This window comes from Lissotriton vulgaris, chromosome 2_1, assembly GCF_964263255.1.
Source record: "Lissotriton vulgaris chromosome 2_1, aLisVul1.2, whole genome shotgun sequence".
In the NCBI taxonomy this organism is placed as follows: Eukaryota; Metazoa; Chordata; class Amphibia; order Caudata; family Salamandridae; genus Lissotriton; species Lissotriton vulgaris.
This window is the reverse complement of record NC_141687.1, coordinates 208537770-208560841: the sequence shown is the minus strand read 5'-3', so window position 1 is coordinate 208560841 and position 23072 is coordinate 208537770. Positions and strand designations below refer to the sequence as shown.

Genomic DNA, 23072 nt, shown 5'->3' with positions numbered 1-23072 from the left:
TACATTGATGACACCTCCCAAGGCCACCAATAAATCGTGGTCTAAACAAACACGCACACAGTAAATGCCACTGCAGGACATGCATTATTGATGCTGTGGGTGTTTTTCTTTCATTAGATAATTAAAAAGTAGAACTTTTTGGAGTACAAGGAAGAAAACATAGATTAGCTATGAGAAACAAGATAATAGAACAGAACCATAGAGAGTTTGGCAAGCTGATTCCAGTGAAGTAGCAGCAGGTTTCACTATGGGGAGCGGACGTCAAGACCTTCTCGAACCGAGACGGTAAAAGTGACTGAGCATCATTCTCTGGAAGAAGAGCTAAAGCAAGAACTCCCAACCTCGGGCTGGGCTACAAAAACAATTGCTTCAAAAACAGCAGCGGAATGACGCCCTTGCACCAGGTTCGCTTCAGCTGGATATCTCACCTGTTCTTGTTGAACTGGATAGCAAAGTCAGACATGTGCTGCAGGGCCTTGTTTGTGAAGTTCATATCCATGTAGATGTGACCCTGCCGGTGCGAGAAGGTACCGGAGATCTCCAACCCCTTTGCTTTCACTGCAGGCAGCCAAATCTGCAAAAGAAACAGTACAATCATTTGAACCGTGTCATGAAAGATCCCGGTAAAAGACATCAGAAAGAGAAAAAGGAAATGACGGGGAAAGCGTGATAAGAAAAAGTGGAAGAGAGGAAAAGAAAAATCTTAAGAGGACAGAGTGAGCAGAAAGATAAAGAAAGTGCAAGGAAGATGGTCAAAGTGAGACAGGCCTTCTTACCGGACACTGCTCAAAACATGAAATAACACAGGAAAACTGACAGAAACCACTATTAAACGAGCGAATGAGATGAACCTGTCAAAATTCCAACTATCACGAAACAGAGAAGGAAGAGACCGTTTAATACTACTTCTGACCAAACAGTTCAAATCTTTGAAAAACAAACAAACATATGAGGAAATGTATTCACGTTTCTGAGGTGAAACGAATGTAACAATTTTACAGAAAAATCTAAATCTGAAGAAACAATGGTTAAAACCTATACCAATATTTCTCAATGGTATTATAAAAATAATAATTTGCACTGGACTCGCTTTAAGTATATATTTTCAAACAATTAATGTTTAGAAATCAAGCCAACTGAAATAGGAAGGGTCTCTGTGCTGCTCCTACTATTGTTCCTCACCCTATGTACAGGTCTGTCCTGATGTCAGTATCTGTACTCTCACCACTCCATCCACCCTGCTGTGCCCGTTTTTGCCTATAAAACCATATGCATGCTTGCCAATTTTTACTTCAGTAAAAACCTCCAATGGCCATGGCTGGGTGGCCCACTACCAAAAAAATCACTATGAAGTACCTGAGTCAATACCAACAGTTTGCTACATTACAATGATCACAACAGGTGCCGCCATACAGCCTCGGTTAGACATTTCTCCTCAATCTTTGATACAGCCATATATTTTCTATATGCAAAATAATCATCTATGTTCCTCAATTTCATCGGAAATTTAAAAAATACCCTTAATATGAGTACAGATTTCAAAGTTCTGAAATCAGCAAACAATCAAGAATTCTGATTTTCCACAAAAAACCTGCACCAGAGACTGTGACACACCCTTGCAATTCTTTAGAAATAATATACTTTTAACCAGGTTACTCAAAGAGAATGTTTCTACAGAGTACTCAAGACTTCCAATACATCAGAACTAGAGAGTCTTATCTCAGAGGAAAACAACTGCTTAATGCAATGACTACCAATTCAACACAGGGGTATCTGGCAAAAATAATGTTCAAGGTTAAAAATAAGTACCACCACCACAGAGAAGCCCTGAAGAAGGAGAGAGGACCCTGCTGTCTACTGCGGAAGGCGTTCAATGCATCGCTAGCAGATGGGCTAGAACGATCACTGAACAGGGAATCAAATTTAGAGTGAAATGGATCGAAGCAAAGAGCCTGTTCCAAAACTGTCTATCAGACAATTGAGCCCAGTCCGAGTCGCAATTTAAACACCGCTCAGATATCCCAAAGATGCTATTTACTTTTCTACTGAGGCCAAAACATCAAAGACTAATGGTAAAGAGCCAGCAAAACAGCCATATACTTCATCAGGCTACAGAGAGCTTTGCAATCTCTGCTGAAAGCTCTAACGTACCAGACAAAAGAACAAAAAAGGTTGGGAAAATATTTCAAGTAATCTGGCTGTACATGATTAGCTGCTTAAATGAATCGTCTGGAAAAGAAAAACAAACATTTTGAGGCCATTCAAGAGCTGTTTGGAATTTTGTTTTAGAGGCCGTACTTACAGACTTGGGAGTCACAAATCCACCAGGCGCCATCCCAATGCCGGATGAAAGCTCAAACAAGTCATTGAGGCCACTGCTAGCCACGGCTGGTGTGGGTGAAGGGGCGAAAGTCGTGGGTACAGATGATGGAATGAAGGTTTGTCCAACCTACAGGAGGAGAAAGAACTTTAGCTAAGGACAAAAAGAAACAGTAAGCACCCAGAGTGCGCAAATAAAATGTGAGAGACGACTGTGTAAAAAAAAAAACTACACAAGCTGCAAGGACATTTACATCCAGTAAGAAAATATATGAATCTGTAACCTAAACGAATCCCCTCTTATCCCTAGACCTAAAGTTACAAGAACTATACAGAGAGGCGCAAGGGGCTGAAGTGATACAGCGCCCTCTTCTTGATAGTGTTTAAATGCTCAAGTGACTAGATAAACCGTGTGCCTGAGGTGCCTAATGAACCTGCAGCTTCCCACTAGGAACTGGGGTCTAAGCTTAGGGTCTAGCCTTCAAACTGTGATTTCTCACTTTTGAAAAATTAACAATTGATAGCAAGGGAGTCCTACGTACATTCATTTCTTGAGCACATGCAGTAAACTCAGAATGTCACTGGATATTGATTTGTTGGCTTACTTTATGTTCAGATTACATACTCTGCTTAATTATTAAGTTAATTATTCATCCAGATTCTCACAGTTTTACTATTTCTTTAGAGCCTGAAGGTGATGTCACAATCATAAGAGAAGCTTATTTAGGTACTATCTTAGTCGTAACTGGCGTTTTTATAAACCCAGCTGTATTTGATGATGTTCTGACTGGACATCTTAATGCCCGTGCTAGCCAGAGGCAGGGCAGATGTGAAGTCTTAGGTAAGCATGCTCGGTGGCTCTAGGGCGGTGCGATCGATGCCACCGCACCGGGTGCTGACTTGGGGTGAGGGCGTCATTTTTACAAGTAAAATTATCATTTAAAAGCACCAACCTGCTGGCGTGTTCATGGCCTCCAGCAATTTTTGTAGGTATCAATTAAAACGTCATGATAGCTCCGGTGATTTATCGGGTTCCTGGAAAGAGACCCGAGGTTTGTCTAGTGGAAGTTTTGAATCATGCAAAGGTAGCGCAGAGGGTAAAATGCCTGCTGCTAAGAACATGTACCATGTAGATAAAAGTGCATGTAATGTAAATAGATCAGTGGGTTACTGCTTCTGCAAGAGAGCTCCTTTTGATACTTGACGTTTGTCAAAATCCTAATATAGAACACTGAGCTATTAACTGCAATCAAAGAGCTACATGCAAACTGCAAGGTATATGCTAGAGCCAGTCTTTAATTATCCTAATCTTGCCAAAAGGGTTCATTTGGGTGGAATACAATTCTTGTTATTAAAGAAAACCCCTAACTATGGTGTTATATTTTAAATTCTGAATGAGTGCTTTTCCAGAATAAGGACACTTAAACTACATTGCCTACCAGTATCGATGACATGTTACTCCTACACTACACCTTGTAGTCCTGTCTGATGTAACATTTCCTAAACACTGATTTACACACATATGATTGTCTCTGTGCAACGTGTGTGTGGTGTAAAGTGCTCGGACACCTTACACTGGTATGAGTGGTGCTATAAAACTAAATGAATCTGAGAGACAGTGGTTCTGGTGTCTTGAGGGGCCATTGTTAAAGGGAGGTGGTGAGGGAATCCGTGGTAGAGTTGGTCAATGGGGGCTTGCCAACAGACACTGTCGCACAGGGCACTACCAGTGCTAAAGCCAGCCCTGTCGGTCTCTTCAACCAAGTTTTGACGATTTTATTCTCAGTAGAACATACTCACACCTTAAGAGAACAACATGAAACTTCCAGATCCCTTCAACTTTCCAGATCTAGAAGTAAGGAATCTTGGCAAAACCACCATCCAAAAGGATAATGAGGAACTCCTGAAAGGACTACCACCTTCCTCCTCTTCTTTATGCTGCCACATCACTGTCTACCACGAAGCCTTAGTGCAGTGAAATATCTGGCATATGCACAACCTTTCTCACATTCCATGCATTACAGTCAGATAATTCAACTACATGCAACCCAACTCTACTTACCTGCATGGACGCGGAGGAATTCGACATACCCTTTCTCACCTTCAGTTCCAGTTTTACATGCACCCAACCCCCCTCCTTGAACTCAACGCAGCCAGTTACATCATGATTTGGACCATTTCTCTGATCTTTGCTCCTTTTAACAACAACACTAAGTCACATTTTGTTTTGATGTCAGAACTAAAATCCCTTCTATGCATCAACTTTTAGTGTCTCTCCTGTCACCACACTGGGAGTAGAGCGGTATGCCCATTCTCATTTCCTTGCCACAGTCCTCCTGTTCTCAGCACCATACAATGCCAAATGCAAACTATCCTTCAAAACGCTATTCCATCTCTCAATCAATCCATTGCGGGTAAAACACAGACATCCTTGAATGACGAATGAGAAGCCTTCCCAATAAGTCCCTTCCCTTCATTTATTTTTTATCACTCAATCAATCAATCAATCATTTGTAAAGGGCACTAAATACCCGCGAGGGTCTGAAGGCGCTGGGAGTGGGGGGCTGCTACTGATCGAACAGCCAGGTCTTGAGTATTCTCCTGAAGGTCTGCAGTTCTTGGGTCTTTCGTAGGCTCAGTGGGAGGGTGTTCCATGTCTTGGGGGCGAGGTGGGAGAAGGATCTCCCACCGGTGGTTGTTCTTCTGAGCGCGGGCGGTGGCGAGTGAGAGGTCGGCAGAGCGTAGCTGGCAGTTGGGGATGTAGAAGGAGAGCCGTCTGTTGAGGTAGGCTGGGCCGGTCTTGTGGAGTGCCTTGTGTGCACGAGGAGCTTGAAGGATATCCTCTTGTTGACAGGGAGCCAGTGCAGGTTTCTCAGGTGGGGCTGATGTGGCCGTGGCGTGGTAAGTTGAGGATCAGTCGTGCAGAGGCGTTTTGGATGCGTTGTAGTCATTTGATGAGCTTGGTCGAGACTTCCGCGTAGAGGGCGTTTCCGTAGTCGAGTCTGCTGCTGACAAGGGCCTGGGTGACTGTCTTTCTTGTATCTGTCGGTATCATTCTGCAGATCTTGCGGAGAATGCGGAGTGTATTGAAGCAGGAGGAGGAGACGGCGTTGACTTGCTTGGTCATTGAGAGCGCTGAGTCGAGGATGATTCCCAGGTTGTGTGCATGGTCGGTGGGTGTCGGGCTGCCCTCAGTGCCGTCGGCCACCAGGAGTCGTCCCAGGCTGAAGGGTTGTAGCCGAAGATGAGGACCTCCGTTTTGTCCGAGTTCAGCTTCAGACGGCTGGTCTTCATCCAGTCCGGAACGGCCTTCATTCCTTCGTGGAGGTTGGCTTTAGCGGTGATGGGGTCCTTGGTGAGGGAGAGGATCAGCTGAGTGTCGTCGGCGTAGGAGATTATGTTGAGGTTGTGCTGTCGGGCTACGTGTGCGAGCGGGGCCATGTAAATGTTGAACAGCGTGGAGCTGAGGGAGGATCCCTGGGGTTTGCCGCAGATGATCTCGGAGGCTTTGGAACGGAATGGGGGAGGTGGACGCTCTGGGTTCTGTCGGAGAGGAAGGAGGTGGTCCTATCCAGAGCCTTGTCTCAGATCCCTGCGGCGTGGAGGCATGCATATAGTGTGCGGTGGCAAAGGTGGCAGAGATGTCTAGGAGGATGAGTGCTGCGGTCTCGCCGTTGTCCAGCATGATCCTGATGTCGTCGGTGGCGGCGATGAGGGCAGTCTAGGTGCTGTAGTTGCAGCGGAACCCTGACTGGGAAGGGTCCATGATTCTGTTTTCTACGAGGTATCGGGTTAGCTGTCTGTTGACTGTTTTCTCGATGACCTTGGCCGGAAAGGGGGTGGCTTTATACTAACTGCACCCAGTTTTATGTTCCCACCTCTGCAGTTTCGCCCTCTCAGGCAAACAATTCCACTAAAAACTCAACACCTATCCTGGTCTCAACATGTGACACACATTTGATCACTGGCCACCTTGAATAATAGTCGATCACAAGTGTAGATTGAATCACTACAAAAGATGTGAAAGAGTCCAGTGAGGTCCAAAGCGATCTTCCTCGGACCACCTGATCTCTCCACTTCTTTTGTAAGACTAGTATCTGGTTTCTGCAACTTGTTACTCCATACATATGGAATGCACTGCTTCACCTTCTCCTGGCCACCAACAATCTGCTATGATTATCCTTTCCATTGTACTCGTTCCTTTATGTCCTTCATTAGCCATATTCAAAATCGCAGATCTCAAAAACCCACCAACAGCTCTTTCTGTTTTAAAATACCATCCTGATAAGATACCTTCATCTCCACATTTTATAGCCCATCATGTCGCTCAACATCTCTTTCCTTGGCCACCCACCCTCCAGATATTTTTTTTTAACAATTCTTTTTATTAAAACATAGCATCAGTCAAAAATAAACAGTACAGAAGAATAATGTCACATTCAACTCATCACCCACGGGGGTAGAGGATATAAGAATACATGCACATTAGGAACGTTACAGGGATGGGGGTACGTCAAAAACGGCATTACTAGGTGGTACACAGATCTCTCCTCTATATTTATTCCAGGGGCCCCATATTGATGCCCACCTCCGAGGGCGGCTCCTTGCCACAAAAACAGTCTGGAACATGCTCCAATCTCTTCCAGGTCTCAAGGGTGGGGGGCTGTTCTGTACCCCATTGCTGGGCAATGTTCCTTTTCGCTATCACGAGACTCAATGTGACCCACTGTGTCTGTGCGGAGTTAAGGTCGGTAGGTTCCCATATGTTAAGGAGGCATCTCCTCGCCTCTGGTAGTAAGGAGACCCCCAGAACCTTATGAATAATGTTATGGATCTGACACCAGTACTCAGCGATATGGCGACGCTCCCAGATAATATGGAGGAACGTCCCATGAGACCACATTTCCGTCTGCACAGTCCGGTATCAGACAGACCCATCCGTACCAGGTTGGCCCCGTAACCTAGACCCTATGCAATATTTTTTATTGAACAAGCCGCAACCGTGCAGGAATGGCCACCACTTTAACAGAAGACACAGCAGATTGCCAGTCCTCGTCATCAAGTTCTATTCCGTCTCGTACCCACTTATCCCTCAACTCTATAAGTAAGTCCGCCCTGTGATTAATTAATTTCTTGTAGATCAGGGAGATCGTTTTTTTGAGGAGGTGACAGTCTAAAATTCTATCCTCAAGGGGAGAGGCCTCCGGAAGGTCGGCGTCAACAGGTAGGGCTGCTTGTAGTGAATGCCGAATTTGCGCATAGCGAAAATATTCAGATCTCGTCAGCTCAAATTCCCTCTGCAGGTCCTCAAATGGTCTTAATCCTCCCCTTGCTCCAGATGTCTTTAATGGTAGAGATTCCTATCAAGTCCCACTTACCAAACCCTCTCGTCTTCCAAAGCGTACCCAGCCGCTCAGAGTCAAAAAATGTGGTAGCTAGTGTCAATTTGTCCCTCCATCCCAGAGAACTCGTGGCATCGTGCCAGAACCGAACCGTGTGCTTAGTCGGTCCTGTCAAATCTAACTTTGTTGGCTTAGAGTTAGAACGCCCTACTATATCTGCCTCCAGGGAGGAGCCCTCTATCCATGCCATATGTACCATGATTGATCGCAGCCAGCTGGGCAGCCCAATGGTACTGTTTAATGTCTGGGAGGGCAATGCCTCCATCATACCAAGGGAGCGTCAGTTTTGTTAAGGCGATACGGGGCCTGCCCTCCCATAAAAGGCTATGCTGCAACCCCTCCACCTCACGGAAATAGCTAGCCGGTACCACTTCCAGGGAATTCTGAAGGGCATAAAGGAAACAGGGCAGAGCCATCATTTAAAAAAAGAGCTTCTCGCCCCATCAAAGAGAGCAGAAGTCTCCTCCAATTAGCGATGTCACTTCTAAGCCTCTGCAAAGGTGGAAGGAGATTCTTGTCGTACCTGACTGCTGGGTCAAGAGAGATGAAAATCCCCAGATACTTGAACCCGTCCATACTAATCAGAATGGGGCAATTTTGCGGGGGGTCGGGGGCTCTCCCTTAAGGACAAACAGCAGAGACTTCCCCCAATTGATGGAGAGCCTGGAATGCTTACCAAACGAGGCCACGACAATTAGAGATTTACGGGGAGAAGTTAAATAAAGCAGGATATCATCCACGTACAAGGAAACTCGGTCCTCCTAATCAGGGGACCACCGAATGCCCCGGATAGATGACTCCCAGCACAGCCAGGCCGCCAAAGGTTCCAGGGCCAGCGAGAAAAGAAGGGGAGAGAGAGGGCAGCCCTGCCGAGTGCCACGACCAAGGCGAAAAGACGCCGAGACCCGATTATTAACAACTATTTGGACAAGTGGCTCAGTGTACAACAGGCGCACCAAGCCTATAAATTCAGGGCCAAATCCCACCCTCCAGACATTGAACATTCTTCATCACCAAATCCTCAAGAAAATTATCATTGCATTGTAATACACACCTCACTGTCGTCTCACTAACTGCAACAACCACATAATCTTCCATGATAAACATCCAGTAGTTACTTTTTAATTAGAGGCATGTATTGCACATCAAAATCATACTAATGGGAAAAGCCACGTAGCAAGGCCGGGTAGTTGCTTTACCAGCCCCTTTAGTAGTAAAAAGACCTAATAAATGGTTATAATTTGTCTTTATCTTAAATATTGTGCCCCACAAATTACCTAGTCCCTACCTACATTAAAGCCCTTGATGCATACGCTACCACAGTCTCCCAATATCCTTGATCTACAACAATACAGTTCCTAATCCATAACTACTTGCATCCCTTACAATGATAAAATTACATCTTGTGCCAAAAGCGTTTTAGATAAGGAGCTGTGGATCTCTTATCCGTGAGTATATCAAAATCTGCATCACACAAAAACTGGCATCTTTATTCATCAACATTCTCATGCAACTTGTCTTGTTAGCGAAGTTGGTAACAAATTTAGCATAAAATTCAGCAAGATCCAAGAATGAACATAACTGTTCCTTGTTTTGTGAGCTGGCCTGATCGGATTACTTAACAAGGGATGAATTCGGTCTGATTCCATGAAAAATCTATGCGATGACCCAGAGTCCACACATACAATCTAATTTTGCATTTTTCTTTTTTAATCCCCAGACCACTCTTTTCTTCTTAAATGTTTCCAAAACATATACAAAAGGTCATCCTGCTCTTCCTTATATTGTTATGATTCTTATGTTTTTCTCTTCTAGGTATCCCCATTTTAGGATATACACGTCAATCATTTAGAAAGTGTGTGTGATTAATATAGAATGCACATTTCTTTTATATACTTTTTATTTTCAATGTGATAATCAAGTCTGCTCGGATGTAGTCACTGTATTTAATCTGAGCTGAATGTTCTGCGTTACAAAACTGTTATTGAGTTGTGAAAAAAGTTTCCTAGCAATCCGATAACTACAAGAACACGGCGTTGCAGAATGAAAATCATCAAAAAGACATCATGTCACTTTGTTCTAATTGCGTGTACTGAAAGATTCAACAACTGAATAATGTTATGAAAGCTAAGCACAAAGTATGAAGAATTAGAGAGGAACTTCGTGCCAGGAGACACAGACGAGGCAGTGCATATAAAATTGCATCACCTACTTTGGCTGAAGGCTAACGGGAAGGCTTTCAGCCTTCACTTGCTGCGCTTATCCGACCAGCTGCAAGCACAAGACAAGTATAGCAGACTCTTCTATTACATTGGACACAAAGTTTTATTTTTCAAACCGGTATGCAGGTGTGAATCATCTCTAAAACTTAAATCAGCATTTTTTTCAGTGCTACGATTAGCTTAGTGAATAGAATAATTAGGGTGTGATTGCTATACAGTCATCCTGCAAATATTTTGGACTACTTCTTGTTGTTTCCGCTTCTGGTAAATGTTGGTGCTACTATTCTAGCTTTATTATATTTCCAATTCATATTGTATTAACTAGGATAGGATTTCGATTTTAAAATAAATACATCCATGGTTTCCTAGTGATATAGTGTGTTTTCTTGCTTCATGAAAGAGGTTTTGGATTCCACCAACTATCCCTGTGATTTCTCATAGGATTGGCCATTATCTAAGGCACATTCCGCTCAAATACTGCTCAGTGGGTTGCCCAATTATTCATGAATTATAATAAATTTTTGTTCATGCTCCTATGCATTTTGTGCACCTTTAACTGCTAAGCTTGAATAGTCCTGAAGGCTTATTAGTTGTTCTTGAGAGGTTATACTCTTACCATTGGACTCAAGTGAATGTGATGACAACAGTGGCCTTGCCCCGCCTGGTACCCATAGAGAATGGTTAAAACCAAAGGCTGATCTAGCGCTTATCCGTTTTGGCCTACTTTTATCTGGCCTTCCTAAGACGTCGGCTGACAATCTTTTTTCATCCAAATATGGGGAATTGACATATACCTTGTTGATATTATACCAACGGTCTTGTCATCCATTATAGAGGGAAAGAGACAGCTCTTGCTTTGTATTATAGAACAAACAAGTCCAAAAGTAATGCTGACACTAATCTTGTCAAAAATATCATGTCAGTTGAGCAGGTGCCCTGGATTTGACAAATGGGACCTGATTGGTATTTCCTCAGTGTGGGACCTATAGAAGAGACAGGCGATGGTCTCATTCGCAGACCTCCAACGGGAATATCAGTTGGAGGAGGCCGAGATGTTCAGATACTTCAAAATCCGCCACGCCCTAACAGCTGTTGTCCCTAGCCGGGAGACATTACCCGAAGCCTCCCCACTGGAGGATAGGCTCCTGACGGATCCCGTAAGGCGATCTCGCTCACCTACCACAAACTGATCAACAAGCCCGACCCCTTGGTACGTCTTAGACAACAATGGGAAACAGACCTAGGATACTTACGGGATGACTAGTGGCATGAAGCCATCTTTTCCTGTAGGAAGGTGACCATCCCAATGTGTTTACGACTTGTACAACTGAAAACATTACATAGAACATACCTGTCTGCGCACATATTAGTTAGGATAGGTAGTAGGACCGATCTGCACTGCCTCAGAGGATGTACGGCCGAAGGCACCTTCTTTCAAATAATTTGGGAGTGGACAAAACTACAGCCTTTATGGGGAAAAATCTCAATATTGACCAGGATATGTGGGAAGGCCATCATTCTTTCCCTGTGACTGGGCCTGTTAAGTGTATGGAAGCCATGGACCCGACTCACACCGAGCATTCATGGGTGTCGCTAGGGTGCACACTTACTAAACGAAACATTGCACAGGGATGGGGATCTGGGGAGCTCCCTAGGTATGCAAAGTGGGTCAGGGATATGGATCTGGCCATGGTTGCCAAAAAGGATGTATTCAAACGCAGAGATAGTCCCGCAAAATGGGACCACAAGTGGGCTAAATGGAATAAGTCCTGTGGGAATATATGTATCTCTCTCTCGCTTGAACTGCAGGATAATGTTTTGGATGGTGTTTCTTTGCCTGTCTAATGTCCTATGCGAGAGTGAATTGACCTCTGAGTTGCTATATGTATCATGCCTCTCTTATGTCACTGCTGTATGGTTTTACGATTTATCAATGTACCATCATAACGGTTCAATATAAAGATTAATTTTAAAAAAAAAATATATATATATATATATCATGTCATTTTTCCTGGTTGCTCGCAAATGTAAACTTGGAGCTAGGGTAATCCTTTAAATGCTTGGGGGTTGATAGTTTCATTAAGGCCAAGCTGAGATGCTCATCTTCCCGATGTTTGAACTAAAGTGCTTGCCACAGTACATGGCTTCCACATTGTGACAGCATGTATGGTGCATGCACTTCTGACTGATGCCTTGGTAATCTGATGGTAAAGTAATTCCTCAAGCAAACTATTGAACCACACTTTTAGCCTTAGGCATAAGACTCTGTTGGTTACAGTTAGAAAGGCGATTTTTTTTTGTGAAAACCTTTATTGTGCATTCCGATAATTTTACAAGCAAGGGCCTACAACCACAGGGGCCGGCCGCTAATTAAAAATAGAAGCAAGTATATTACTATATGTCACAGGTCTTCAGCAGACATCCCTGAGGCCCGGCAGCGATTCAGAATGAAGTTTGCATCAAACGCAGAGTCATGTCATATTTATGTTTGTTTTTTTGTTTTTTTTTTATAAAAGAAAAAGAAAGAACAATACTCAAGGCAATAGTACACTATACACGGACGTGTGTTCATACGGGAAGGACCTCTGAGTGCAATGGGTCAGCGGGGAAGCCGGTAAATAGTAACATAAAGTGAAAGATACCTGGAATGTCAGATCAGGGGGAAAGAAAGGCGATTTTTAATACATTTCCTGAAACTACCTCCCAATGCTATAGACTACCTGTGAGATTAGAGCTTAATCTTACTGCCTGGGAAGTGATAGCTTAATCTTGTGGTTTAAACTGTATATATACTTGGAGATATTGATGCTCTCATGAAAAACTTTATGTATGTTGGAATGCATTGGTGGGCGGTTCTAGTCCCTCTGCTATAGATCTAAGCAAGTTAAAGAAATGCTGAAGAAAGTCGCTTGTTCACAAAAGAAATCACTCTCAAGATGTTCTTAAAGTGCATTTAAGATGTCAGGCTTATGATTATAACAAAACCGTGATATAGCTTACCTGTTCGGAAAATGTTTACATTTGCCCGGTTACCGAGGTTTTCCTATAGAGTGTACCGGACAGGGAAATAAGATATCAGATCCTTCATTTAAGTTTTTTTTCCCAGGTTGGCAAATTAATAGTTTGATATGAGCAACAGAAGCACATGAATGAATAAGTGTGTGCACTTTAAATATTACATTTGATACTATTCATCTTTTGTTGGCTTTTATTGCAACTAAAACTTATATGTTGCCCTGTATTTAAAAAATACATAATATTAACTTAACTGTTTAGTGCCGAACGTTTGTTTGCCTAGAACCCTTAAATAGATGCAATCATGGTGATTGCTTTATCTTGCAAAAACTATACAATGTTATGCGTCAAAGGCGTGTTTTGCAAAGGTGCAGTTTCCTTAACTTCAGTCCATGGTCAGAAACGTACTTCTAAAAATCAATCCCACAGCCTCACACTAAGAAATATGCTGTTAGGCAGAACATGAACACCTGGTAAGCAAAATGTACACACCAGATTTATTAACAGTCTCGCAATAAGACCCACATAGACAGTTGTTTTTTGTGAAGGAATGCAAAAGCCCTTGAAGCAGCCTCATGAATTTTCACCTAACGAGTGTGTATCTTAACACCATTATATGCAGTTGTTACTCTGATGTGGTGGGTACCGACACCCTAACGCAAATGTTTCATTGTTCATTTGCAAAATCAGTAGTACAATTGAACTGGACATAATGAACTTCGACCTTGGCTCTTACGGCTGCAAATAATGTACTGCTGTGCTGATGTGCTGATGTAGTGATGTAATAATAAAATCCCTTCTGCCATTCACATGTAAAATCCCAGGAAAGAGCGGGCCCTACTCCTAGAGACTGCCTTCTTTTTGGCACAAGAGTTCACATGAGGTGTGTCAGAGTGTAAAACGTCATCTGACTGGCACATCCTTGCGTGTACAGTCTCAGGCCGCTGCAGATGTTTTCCTTCACTGTGACTTATCTTCCCTTCCCTACCAGAGAAGGAGTCTGTACTAAAATGGAATGGACTCACCAAGGATTATGATAAAATATCTCACATCTGGGCCACCTTATTCCTTCTCTGTACCTTTGTGTTGGTATTTGTATAGCGGACTCTTAAGCCTTGCGGTGCTCGATGTGCTTGCAGGGTGATGTAAGGTAACGCCTGTATTTTTATTCCCCGCTTGTCTTACTTTGCCTATTCCATAATATGTTTTGTTGGGTGACCCTGCCTCACTTTTACACGCATGATTATCTGCATTACTAAAAATAAAGAATAACTCTTGTGCATGCATAATTTAAGTGTGCTCTATCAGTTTCCCTGGCATAAACAGGATCTGGTATCTTACTGGTGCCAAGGATAAGGCATAATGAACACACGTATTAACAGCTCAGTATGTGTGTCAATGGATACCAGAGTAATGAAAGAAAACAATTTTCAAAGTTGAGAGGCTCCATCACCCTGTCAGCATCAGTAAAAGTCATTCCGATCAGAAGGATACCCAGCCTGGGCCACCTATCACCACTGAGCACGCAGTGCATCAAAACTAATGATAAAATTACATTGCAAAGCAGTGCAAAAAGTGTTTAGAAAATATGCTGCAACAATCACAGAGATAAAACTTACAGCAGGACTCCCACCGATGCCAACTCCGAGGTCACTCCCCAGCTGAAAGACAAAGAGAGACAAGTCATGCCAGGCCCTAAATACAGAACAAGCATTTGCAATACAATAGGTCTCGCGTTTACAAGAGTTTGGGCTATTGGCATTGTAAATGACAATGGCTTTTATTTATGTGTTGTTTTTAGAACAGATAAATAAGAGGCATTGTCATTTACAATGCAAATAGCTTAAACTCGTAAATGAAAGACCTATTGCCTTGCATATGTGTTTGTGCTATAAAAAGAATGAAAAAGCATTAGGAGAGAGCGTGTTCTACCTGCAACAGCAGGCAGGACAAAGTTATTTGGGAAAAATAGTGCTCGGAGGCTGTAATTAAAGCCTACCGAGTAACAACACATGTTACAGGGGGTGTCGCCATAGGATGTTAAAAAATGAGACAAGTCGGTACTAATGATGGACTATGCCTATTGACCAATGAACAGCCACAGTTTACAGTGGTCAATGACACAAGCCAATGAAAAATATGGGCGGAGAGTGGGCGGAGCTTCAAGTCCCTAGCCTGCCTCTCAGAGCAGCGCATGTGCTGCCCAGGCTCGACCTAAAAAACCTTCAGTTCAACGAGCAGGGAACTGTGCCGCACAGTTTTAGAGACCACCACCCCCCGGCGGTCGTGGGCGAATTTCAAGCCTTCAGTGAGTGAGGCTGCATGGCAAGGAACGTGTGAACGTGGTGGTCCCTTTAAAGAACACTAATGAGAGTAAAGTGTCCTGGAGTGAGGCTAAGGGTTAATACACAGGAGCACAATCCACAACCAACAAGCATGTTGAACATTTAGGACGACCATGCAATAGCAGCACGTTACAGGGTGCAAGGCATGACTATTTCAAATGCCACAAAGGAAGGCAGCAATTCACCCAAGCACTCTAAGAACTCAAGTTGTGGTTAAGCCGAGCCCCGCTTGTGTGGCTTGTGTGTTTTGCTGATCCCTGATCAGGCTTACAACACAACGTCTTCATGGGTAACTAGTTCCATGTTACTAGATCAGTGTTTCTTGGCACAGAGGCATGCAGGGGCATAGGTTAGGTCTACTTTAGAACCTATTGCATAGGCAGCACATTTTAGAGTACTAGTTTGGACAGTATAACGTCTTAACTTGTATTTTAGTCTAATTGGGTACTAATTTAGACAACGTTAAAAAGCTGAGGCAAGCAATGGGGTAGATGGAGTATCATATAGGTGTAGGAATACTGACAATATGGGGACTGCGAGGGAAGGAGTCTTGAGTGTATCTATAGAAAAATATACAGGCAGCATCAGTCATGACACATAATCAGCTCTGGCAGAAGACAGGCGGTTGCTTCTGCTGAAAAGCATCTCACTTTAATTCCAGAACTCTGTGTAAGAAACGAATACACTTCAATACTGTTCTGGGTTTCCAGATGGCAGTGTTTAGTGGAAGACTGGTGAAAGTGCTCTTTGGAACAGAATTGGCTTCTGAGGGGAACATACGGAGGAAATGTTATCCCCCTTTCTTGACGTATGAGTCTCTGAGCAGCTTCTCTTGTTAGAGGATCACATATTTGGTTGCATGGAGCTGTCCAAGTGTGATCTGAAACACTGGATCCCAGTGAGAAAGGTGGGCTAGAACAGTGCTTCTTAATCTGTGGTACACGAAGATTACTCAATGGATTAGCGACTGCTTAGAAAATTAAATTATACTAACAGATGAATAAAGTATATATTTGAATACATAAGTGAAAGGCACACTGGGAAATTTTAAAACATTCTGTAAATGCGAAGGATTTGAAACTGGAGGCTAAAAATGAAGTCAGTATCCTCAGATTGATTTACGGGAGCAGCGCAAATGCATCAGATAGAACACAGTACGGACGATCAGTGGCCCATTTCAATTAAGAAAAGCTCCAACCTTCTCATTAAAATGTATTTGATTGTGAATTAAATAAATATTAAATCATTTGTTTGATGAGTGCTTGTTTCTGTAATTTATATGCTTTATTTTGCATTTCAAATTATCGAAAATGCTTAAGTCAGGGTCCCCGGGTTCCAGTAAATACACAAGTGGGGTCCCCGAGTTCCAGTAATAATCAGTGGAGGTCAGCAAAAGGATAAGAGCCACTGGGCTAGAAGATGCCTTGCCACAGGATCATCCACGCTATTCCTCATCTTTTAAGTGGGTTCCAAAATAAACCGCATTTTGGATTCATTAAGAGGGTCCAAGGGCAAGAAGGCAGATGGGTATCAGTCACTGTGACTGACTGACTGTGAGACAGAGACAGAGACAGAGACAGAGACAGAGACAGAGACAGAGACAGAGACAGAGACAGAGACACACACACACACACACACACACACACACACACACACACACACACACACACACACACACACACACACACACACACACACACACACACACACACACACACACACACACACACACACACACACACACACACACACACACACACACACACACACACACACACACACACACACACACACACACACACACACACACACACACACACATACATACACGTGTTACCATCCTTGTGGGGACTATGTGTGAACACCTGCATTGTGGGGACTAACCTTTCCCAATGTTTTTAAAATACACTTATAACAGAAAAATGTTAAGAAAAAATTCATGATACAGGATCTTGCTTCAAATTTGCAAATATATTGTTATTTAATCACGCGCACAGCACCATCCTTGTGGGGACTTGAACACGTGCTACCATCCTTGTGGGGACCTGCTTCATAATCATCATATATGATTCAATACAGTCCAAGGTGCATGACTAAATGTTTATTTTACCACTAATACATATAAATAACATAATAATCTATTCACATTTGAATTGTTGTACGTATTTATGTAAACACAAAAGATGGACTATGTCAGTGGTCCTTAACCTTTTGTCTTTTGTGGACTACCACTGAATCACTACTGAATGCCGGGGACCCCCATCTAAGCAATTTCTAGGACTTGAAACTCAAAACAATACAAGAAAATACATAAACAAATTAATATCACGTAAAATTTTAAAAATGATAAAATATTTGATTACATTCATAAACAAAAAGAGGCAAAATTCAAAACTGTAATTTTAATCAGAAGTTTGGAGAGTTTCAAAATGCAGTATTTTTCTAAAATACAAAGCAATATACTTGATGCTAGCATATTATTTTGTTTTTTGGGTCAAATGCTTCATATTTTTGTTGGTGTACACTAAAGCTTCATTTGAGAACATCAATCGTCCTTACTAGATTCCTTTTACTATGTTTGCACTGCTCCCACAAGCCAAAAACAGGATACTAACTTCCGTTTTAGCCTCCATTTTCAGATTTCTTCACTTTTACAGAGTTTTAAATGTTTTGCTTTTTTATGTATATATATATTTTTTTTTGTTGCTAATTTGATAATATTATTTAATTTCTAAAACTGTTGCGGACATCCTGAGAAAGTGTTGCAGACCTGTACAGAGTCCCCGAACCACTAGTTAAGAATAACTGGATTATTTCAAAATATGTCAGAAAATATCACATACCATACTCATTGAAATACACTTAACATTGAGTTCAATCCATTGCTTAGTGCTCAAAGGCTGAGTGAAATCAAGAGTAGATACTATAGCATATCTCCCTAGGAATGGAATGGAATGTTAATGTCTGCATACAAATGCAGTGTGAAGATGCCCACAGAGTTGGTATGCTATCGATGTATAGGAATGGTATATTCTGATATCAACAGAGAGGGTTTGTGACCACAGAGGCACCAGAGTATTTACAGAGATAATGTCTACAACTGTGATGGAAGTACCAACAGAGGTAGAGTGTGAAGATAGGATAGTCAGATAAACACAGAGATAGTGTGTGGTTATAGAAATGTTCAATTCCTCACAGAAATTATATGGAAAGGGAATCATTTCAAAGTCCCCACAAAGATATGTATGATTATAGCAATGTTAATAACCCCAAAGAGATAGTGTGTGGTTGTAAGGATGTTCAAGTTCCCACAGAGAGAGTATGTGAAGATAAACGTTTTCAAGACCTGCTGAGATAATGTATGAAGATATTGTTTAAGGCTCCACACAGATAGGGTGAATATAATGATTTTAATTAGCGATTATTTGGAGTTTTAAGTCGCCATAGACACAGAGTGTGAAGATAGAATGTGAAGAAATTTGTGTTTAATTCCCCACTGAACTAGAATGTAAAGATAATGTTCAAGTCTCCACGTACACATGTACAGAGAAAGATGTTCAAGTCCAAACCGATAATGTGAGATGATAGTAATGTTCAAATACCCACAGAGATGGTATGTGAAGGTAATTATCTTCAAGTCCCCACAAGGATATTGTGTGATTATAGTGAAGTTCAAGTCCCCACAAGGATAGTGTATGATCATAGTAATGTTCAAGTCCCCACAAGGATGGTGCGTGATCATAGTGATTTTCAAGTCCCCACAAGGATAGTGTGTGATCATAGTGATTGTCATGTCCCCACAAGGATAGTGTGTGTTCATAGTGATTTTCAAGTCCCCACAGAGATAGTGCGTAATTATAGTGATGTTCAAGTCCCCATAATGATAGCGTGTGATCATAGCAATGTTGAAGTCCCCACAAGAATAGTGTGTTGTTATAGCAATGTTTAAGCCCTAGAAACACAATATGTGTTTGTAGTGGTTTTCAAGTTCCTACAAAGATAGTGTTTGATCAGAATGAGTGCCTTATTAAGATTTTCAAGCCCCCATGCAGATTGTTTGTGGAGATAATGATATTTAAGTCCAGAGATAATGGGCATGAGTCACAAAGGTAATTTATACTTCTGAGTAAGTTTACACTTTTGAGTAAGTTTACTAATTTTCAGCATTTGCAAACTTCACATTTGTAGTATATTACACCTCTGAAAAAAACTACACTTTTATAGGAAGTCCAGCGCTACACATGACCAATCACTGGTACTGCAACACCTTCCTATAGAAAATATTGGAAATAGTGACTTATTACAAAAGTGCAGTTTGTGAATTGCACATTGTAGTATGTTCAGTAGTACTATTGTAGTACTACAAAACCTACTACAAAGTGAAGTTTGTAAATCAGGCCCTCAATCTTTATATTGGCATGTTTAAACCTCCACATAAATAGTGTGTGATTATAGGGGTGCTCAAGTTTCACAAAATAGTGTGTGACTGTAATCATGTTCACACACCCCGAGTGATAGTGTGTTAAGTTAATGTTAGAGTCCTCACACATTGCTTAAAGATAATGATGTCCAAGTCCAAACAGAGACAGTGTGTGATTGTAGGAATACTCAAGCCTCCACATTGAGAAGGATTGTTCTGGTGTTCTCAACAGATATAATTTGTTATTATAGGAATGTTAAAGTCCTTCAAAGATGGTATGTGAAGGCAATGTTCTCTACAAACCTATAGAGGTAGTGCATGATTATAGGAATGTTCAGGTTCCCACAGAGATGGTTTGTGAAGGTAAGTATGTTCAAGTCCCAGTAAAAATAGTGTGTGATTATAGTGATTTTCAAGTCCCCACAAAGATAGAGTGTGATTAGTCCCCATAAGGATAGTGTGTGATTATAGTGATGTTCAAGTCCCCACAATTAGTGTGTGGTTATAGCAATGTTCAAGTCTCCATAAAGATAGTGTGAGGTTATAGCAATGTTCAAGTCCCTACAAGCATAGTGTGTGATTATAGTGACGGTCAGGTACCCACAGAGACATTGTGTGATTACGGTGATACTCAAGACCCCACAGAGATAGATTTTTCTGTTGTGGTGTTCTCAATTTATTACTGTTTGAGTACTTCATTCACATTGCCTCAAAAGTAAGCCTCTCTGCTTTTATGTCCTACCAGAGAGTTAAGGATAGGTTTAGTAAGTGACTTTTGAGGTTCAATAATAATAATAATAATAGGGGGATTTGTAGAGCGCATGGTGACGCCAACGGCGTGTCCCCGCGCTGAAGATCCTAGTGCTAGCAGAAGAGGTGAAAAGGTGGTCCGCTATTGTGCGTAAAGAAATGTTTTAAGTTTAGCTCTGAAGATGGACTCTGAGGGTTCCAGGCGAAGCGCCACAGGGAGTTTATTCCAGCTGGACGCTGCCAGGTACCTGAAGGACCTGCCACCCATCCTAGCTTTGGACACCTTTGGAATGGACCGGCGTCCCGTGCCAGATGATCTGAGAGAACGCATAGGCACGTATTGTGCCAGGAGATCCTGCAAGGGGAGAGGTGCCCTGCCGTTGATGATCCGGTGACACGTGCAGAGTGCTTTAAATTTCACCCTGTGTCTCACCGGGAGCCAGTGCAGCGTTTGGAGCGCGGATTTTGATGCTGATCTTCTGGGCTGTCTGAGGACCAGCCGAGCTGCGGCGTTTTGTAAAACCTGCAGGCGGTTTAAGTTCTTCTCGAGGGTCCCTAAGTAGAGCAGGTTGTCGTAGTCCATTTTGGATGTGACTAGTGCGTGCACAAGTGTTTGGCGGGTTTTGATGGGAAGGAACTCCAAGACCTTCCTGAGGGTCTTGAGAGTCCCAAAACATGAGCCGACCACACGGTTGACCTGTGGTCCGAAAGTTAGGTTGGAGTCTAACCAAACACCGAGATTCCTCGCTTCCTGGCAAGGGATTGGTGTGAGTGCGAGGCAGGGTGGCCACCACTCTGACGTCCAGGCCGCTCGGTCTCCCCCTACCACCAGCACCTCAGTCTTGCCTCCGTTGAGCTTGAGACAGTTGGCAGACATCCAGGCAGCTAGGTCTTGCATGCATGCTCTGAAGATGTCTGCCGCAAGACCGGGCGCTCGTGATAGGGAGATGACCAGCTGCATGTCGTCAGCGTACGATACCATGCGCAAGCCGTGACTCTCCACTATGGTGGCAACCGGGGCAACATAAAGATTAAAAAGAGTTGGGCTCAGGGATGAGCCCTGTGGGACCCCCTGGTCTAGAGCAACTCGCTCGGAGTAGCAGTCACCTAGCCTGACTTGGAAACCACGGCCAGATAGAAACGACTGGATCCATTTTAGGGCTGCACCTCCTACCCCTCCTTTGTTCAGACACTGTAGCAGGATGGAATGAGCTACAGTGTCGAACGCAGCGCTTAGATCTAGTAGGATCAGGGCCATAGTGTGGCCCTCGTCGACGCCCTGCCTGATGGATTCGGTTGCCATGAGAAGAGCCGACTCCGTTGAGTGTCGGGGCTGGAATCCAAACTGGGTGGGGTGAAGAATACTCGTGTTCTCCACAAATTGCATTAACTGCAAATTGGCCACCTTCTCCGCCACTTTTGAGAAGTAGGGTAGAAGGCAGATGGGACGCAGATTCTCCAACTTATCGAAGCTGATATTTGGCTTCTTGCGGAGGGGGAGCACCACAGCTTGTTTCCATTCCATAGGCATGCAGCTGGAACTAAAGGAGACATCCAGCAGATGCCTAATATATGGTTCAAGTGTTGTCAAGCTGTCGCCCAACCGTTTCGGAGATGCTGGGTCCAGAGGAGAGCCTGATTTTACTGATTTACAAATTTTGATCAGGTCTTCTGCTGGTGGGGTGGAGAAGTTAAGCAGCATATTTTGTCCATCAGCCTCTCTTGCTGGTATTTTAACCTCCCCTCCTGCCACGGGTTGGACAGGGAAGGCAGAGTAGATTTTAGATACTTTGTCGCTGAAATAGTCAGCAATGCGGTTGCATGCAGTGACTGAGCGATCCTCTGATCCTGTCGAGGACTTAGGGACAACCAGGGATTTGTAGACACAGAATAATTCCTTAGCTGAATTTTCTGCATCCATGATCCTGACGGAATAGTAGGCCGTTTTTGCTTTCTTAATTAGGTTGTGGTATGTCCGTCTATTAGCGAGGTACTTTTCTCTTACTTGGCTGTCATATGCTGACCGCCACTGCCTTTCTGCTCGCTTACAGTTCTTCTTGGCACTCCGTAGTTCCTCGTTGAACCAGGGTGCCGTTCTCTGTTTACGACCGCCCACCTTCGGCCGGCCAAGAGGGGACGTCCGGTCTAGAGCCGCCGTGATACGGGCGTTAAGCAGTTTGTTTGCCGTATCCGCGTCGTCACCTCCAGGGGGGCCCTCTGCCATGAGAGCTTCAACCTAACAAGGATTGCGATTATTATTTGAGGTGGGTCTCACTACCCTCAACTAATACTCACATTTCTAACCGGACAAATTGTGAAATGGCTGACGGGATGATCCTGAGTACTCTAAAGAATCTGGGACATGTAAATTCCCTAAAGACTGAAGTCTGACAATGTGACCAGTGGTTAGTTTCTCATCACTTAGCAGGCCCCACAGTCTCAAGTGCCATTCTCCAATATCGGAGGTGTGCATGTTTCTCCAGTCTGGGGTTATCAGCTGTCTACAAGCAAAATGCATGAGCCATCTGCTGAGTGTGCAGTTTATATGTTTGTGTATTGGGTATCCGATGCAACATGTATGCATATAATCTGGGAGTAT

At 43.1% G+C, this 23072-nt stretch overlaps 1 protein-coding gene across 1 annotated transcript in view; it reads right to left on the bottom strand.

The window, feature by feature from the left end:
* Positions 1–22697, bottom strand: part of LOC147729846 (AP-1 complex subunit beta-1-like) — a 102974-nt gene extending 80277 nt beyond the window's left edge. The window contains exons 1-4 of the mRNA XM_086954042.1: positions 21937–22697; positions 14578–14710; positions 2303–2449; positions 429–574 (exon numbers count right to left, since the gene is read on the bottom strand). Of these exons, the coding sequence (XP_086810168.1) occupies positions 429–574; positions 2303–2449; positions 14578–14710; positions 21937–22697 (1187 nt within the window). The remainder of the gene's footprint in view (positions 1–428; positions 575–2302; positions 2450–14577; positions 14711–21936) is intronic.
* Positions 22698–23072: the final 375 nt, after the last annotated feature.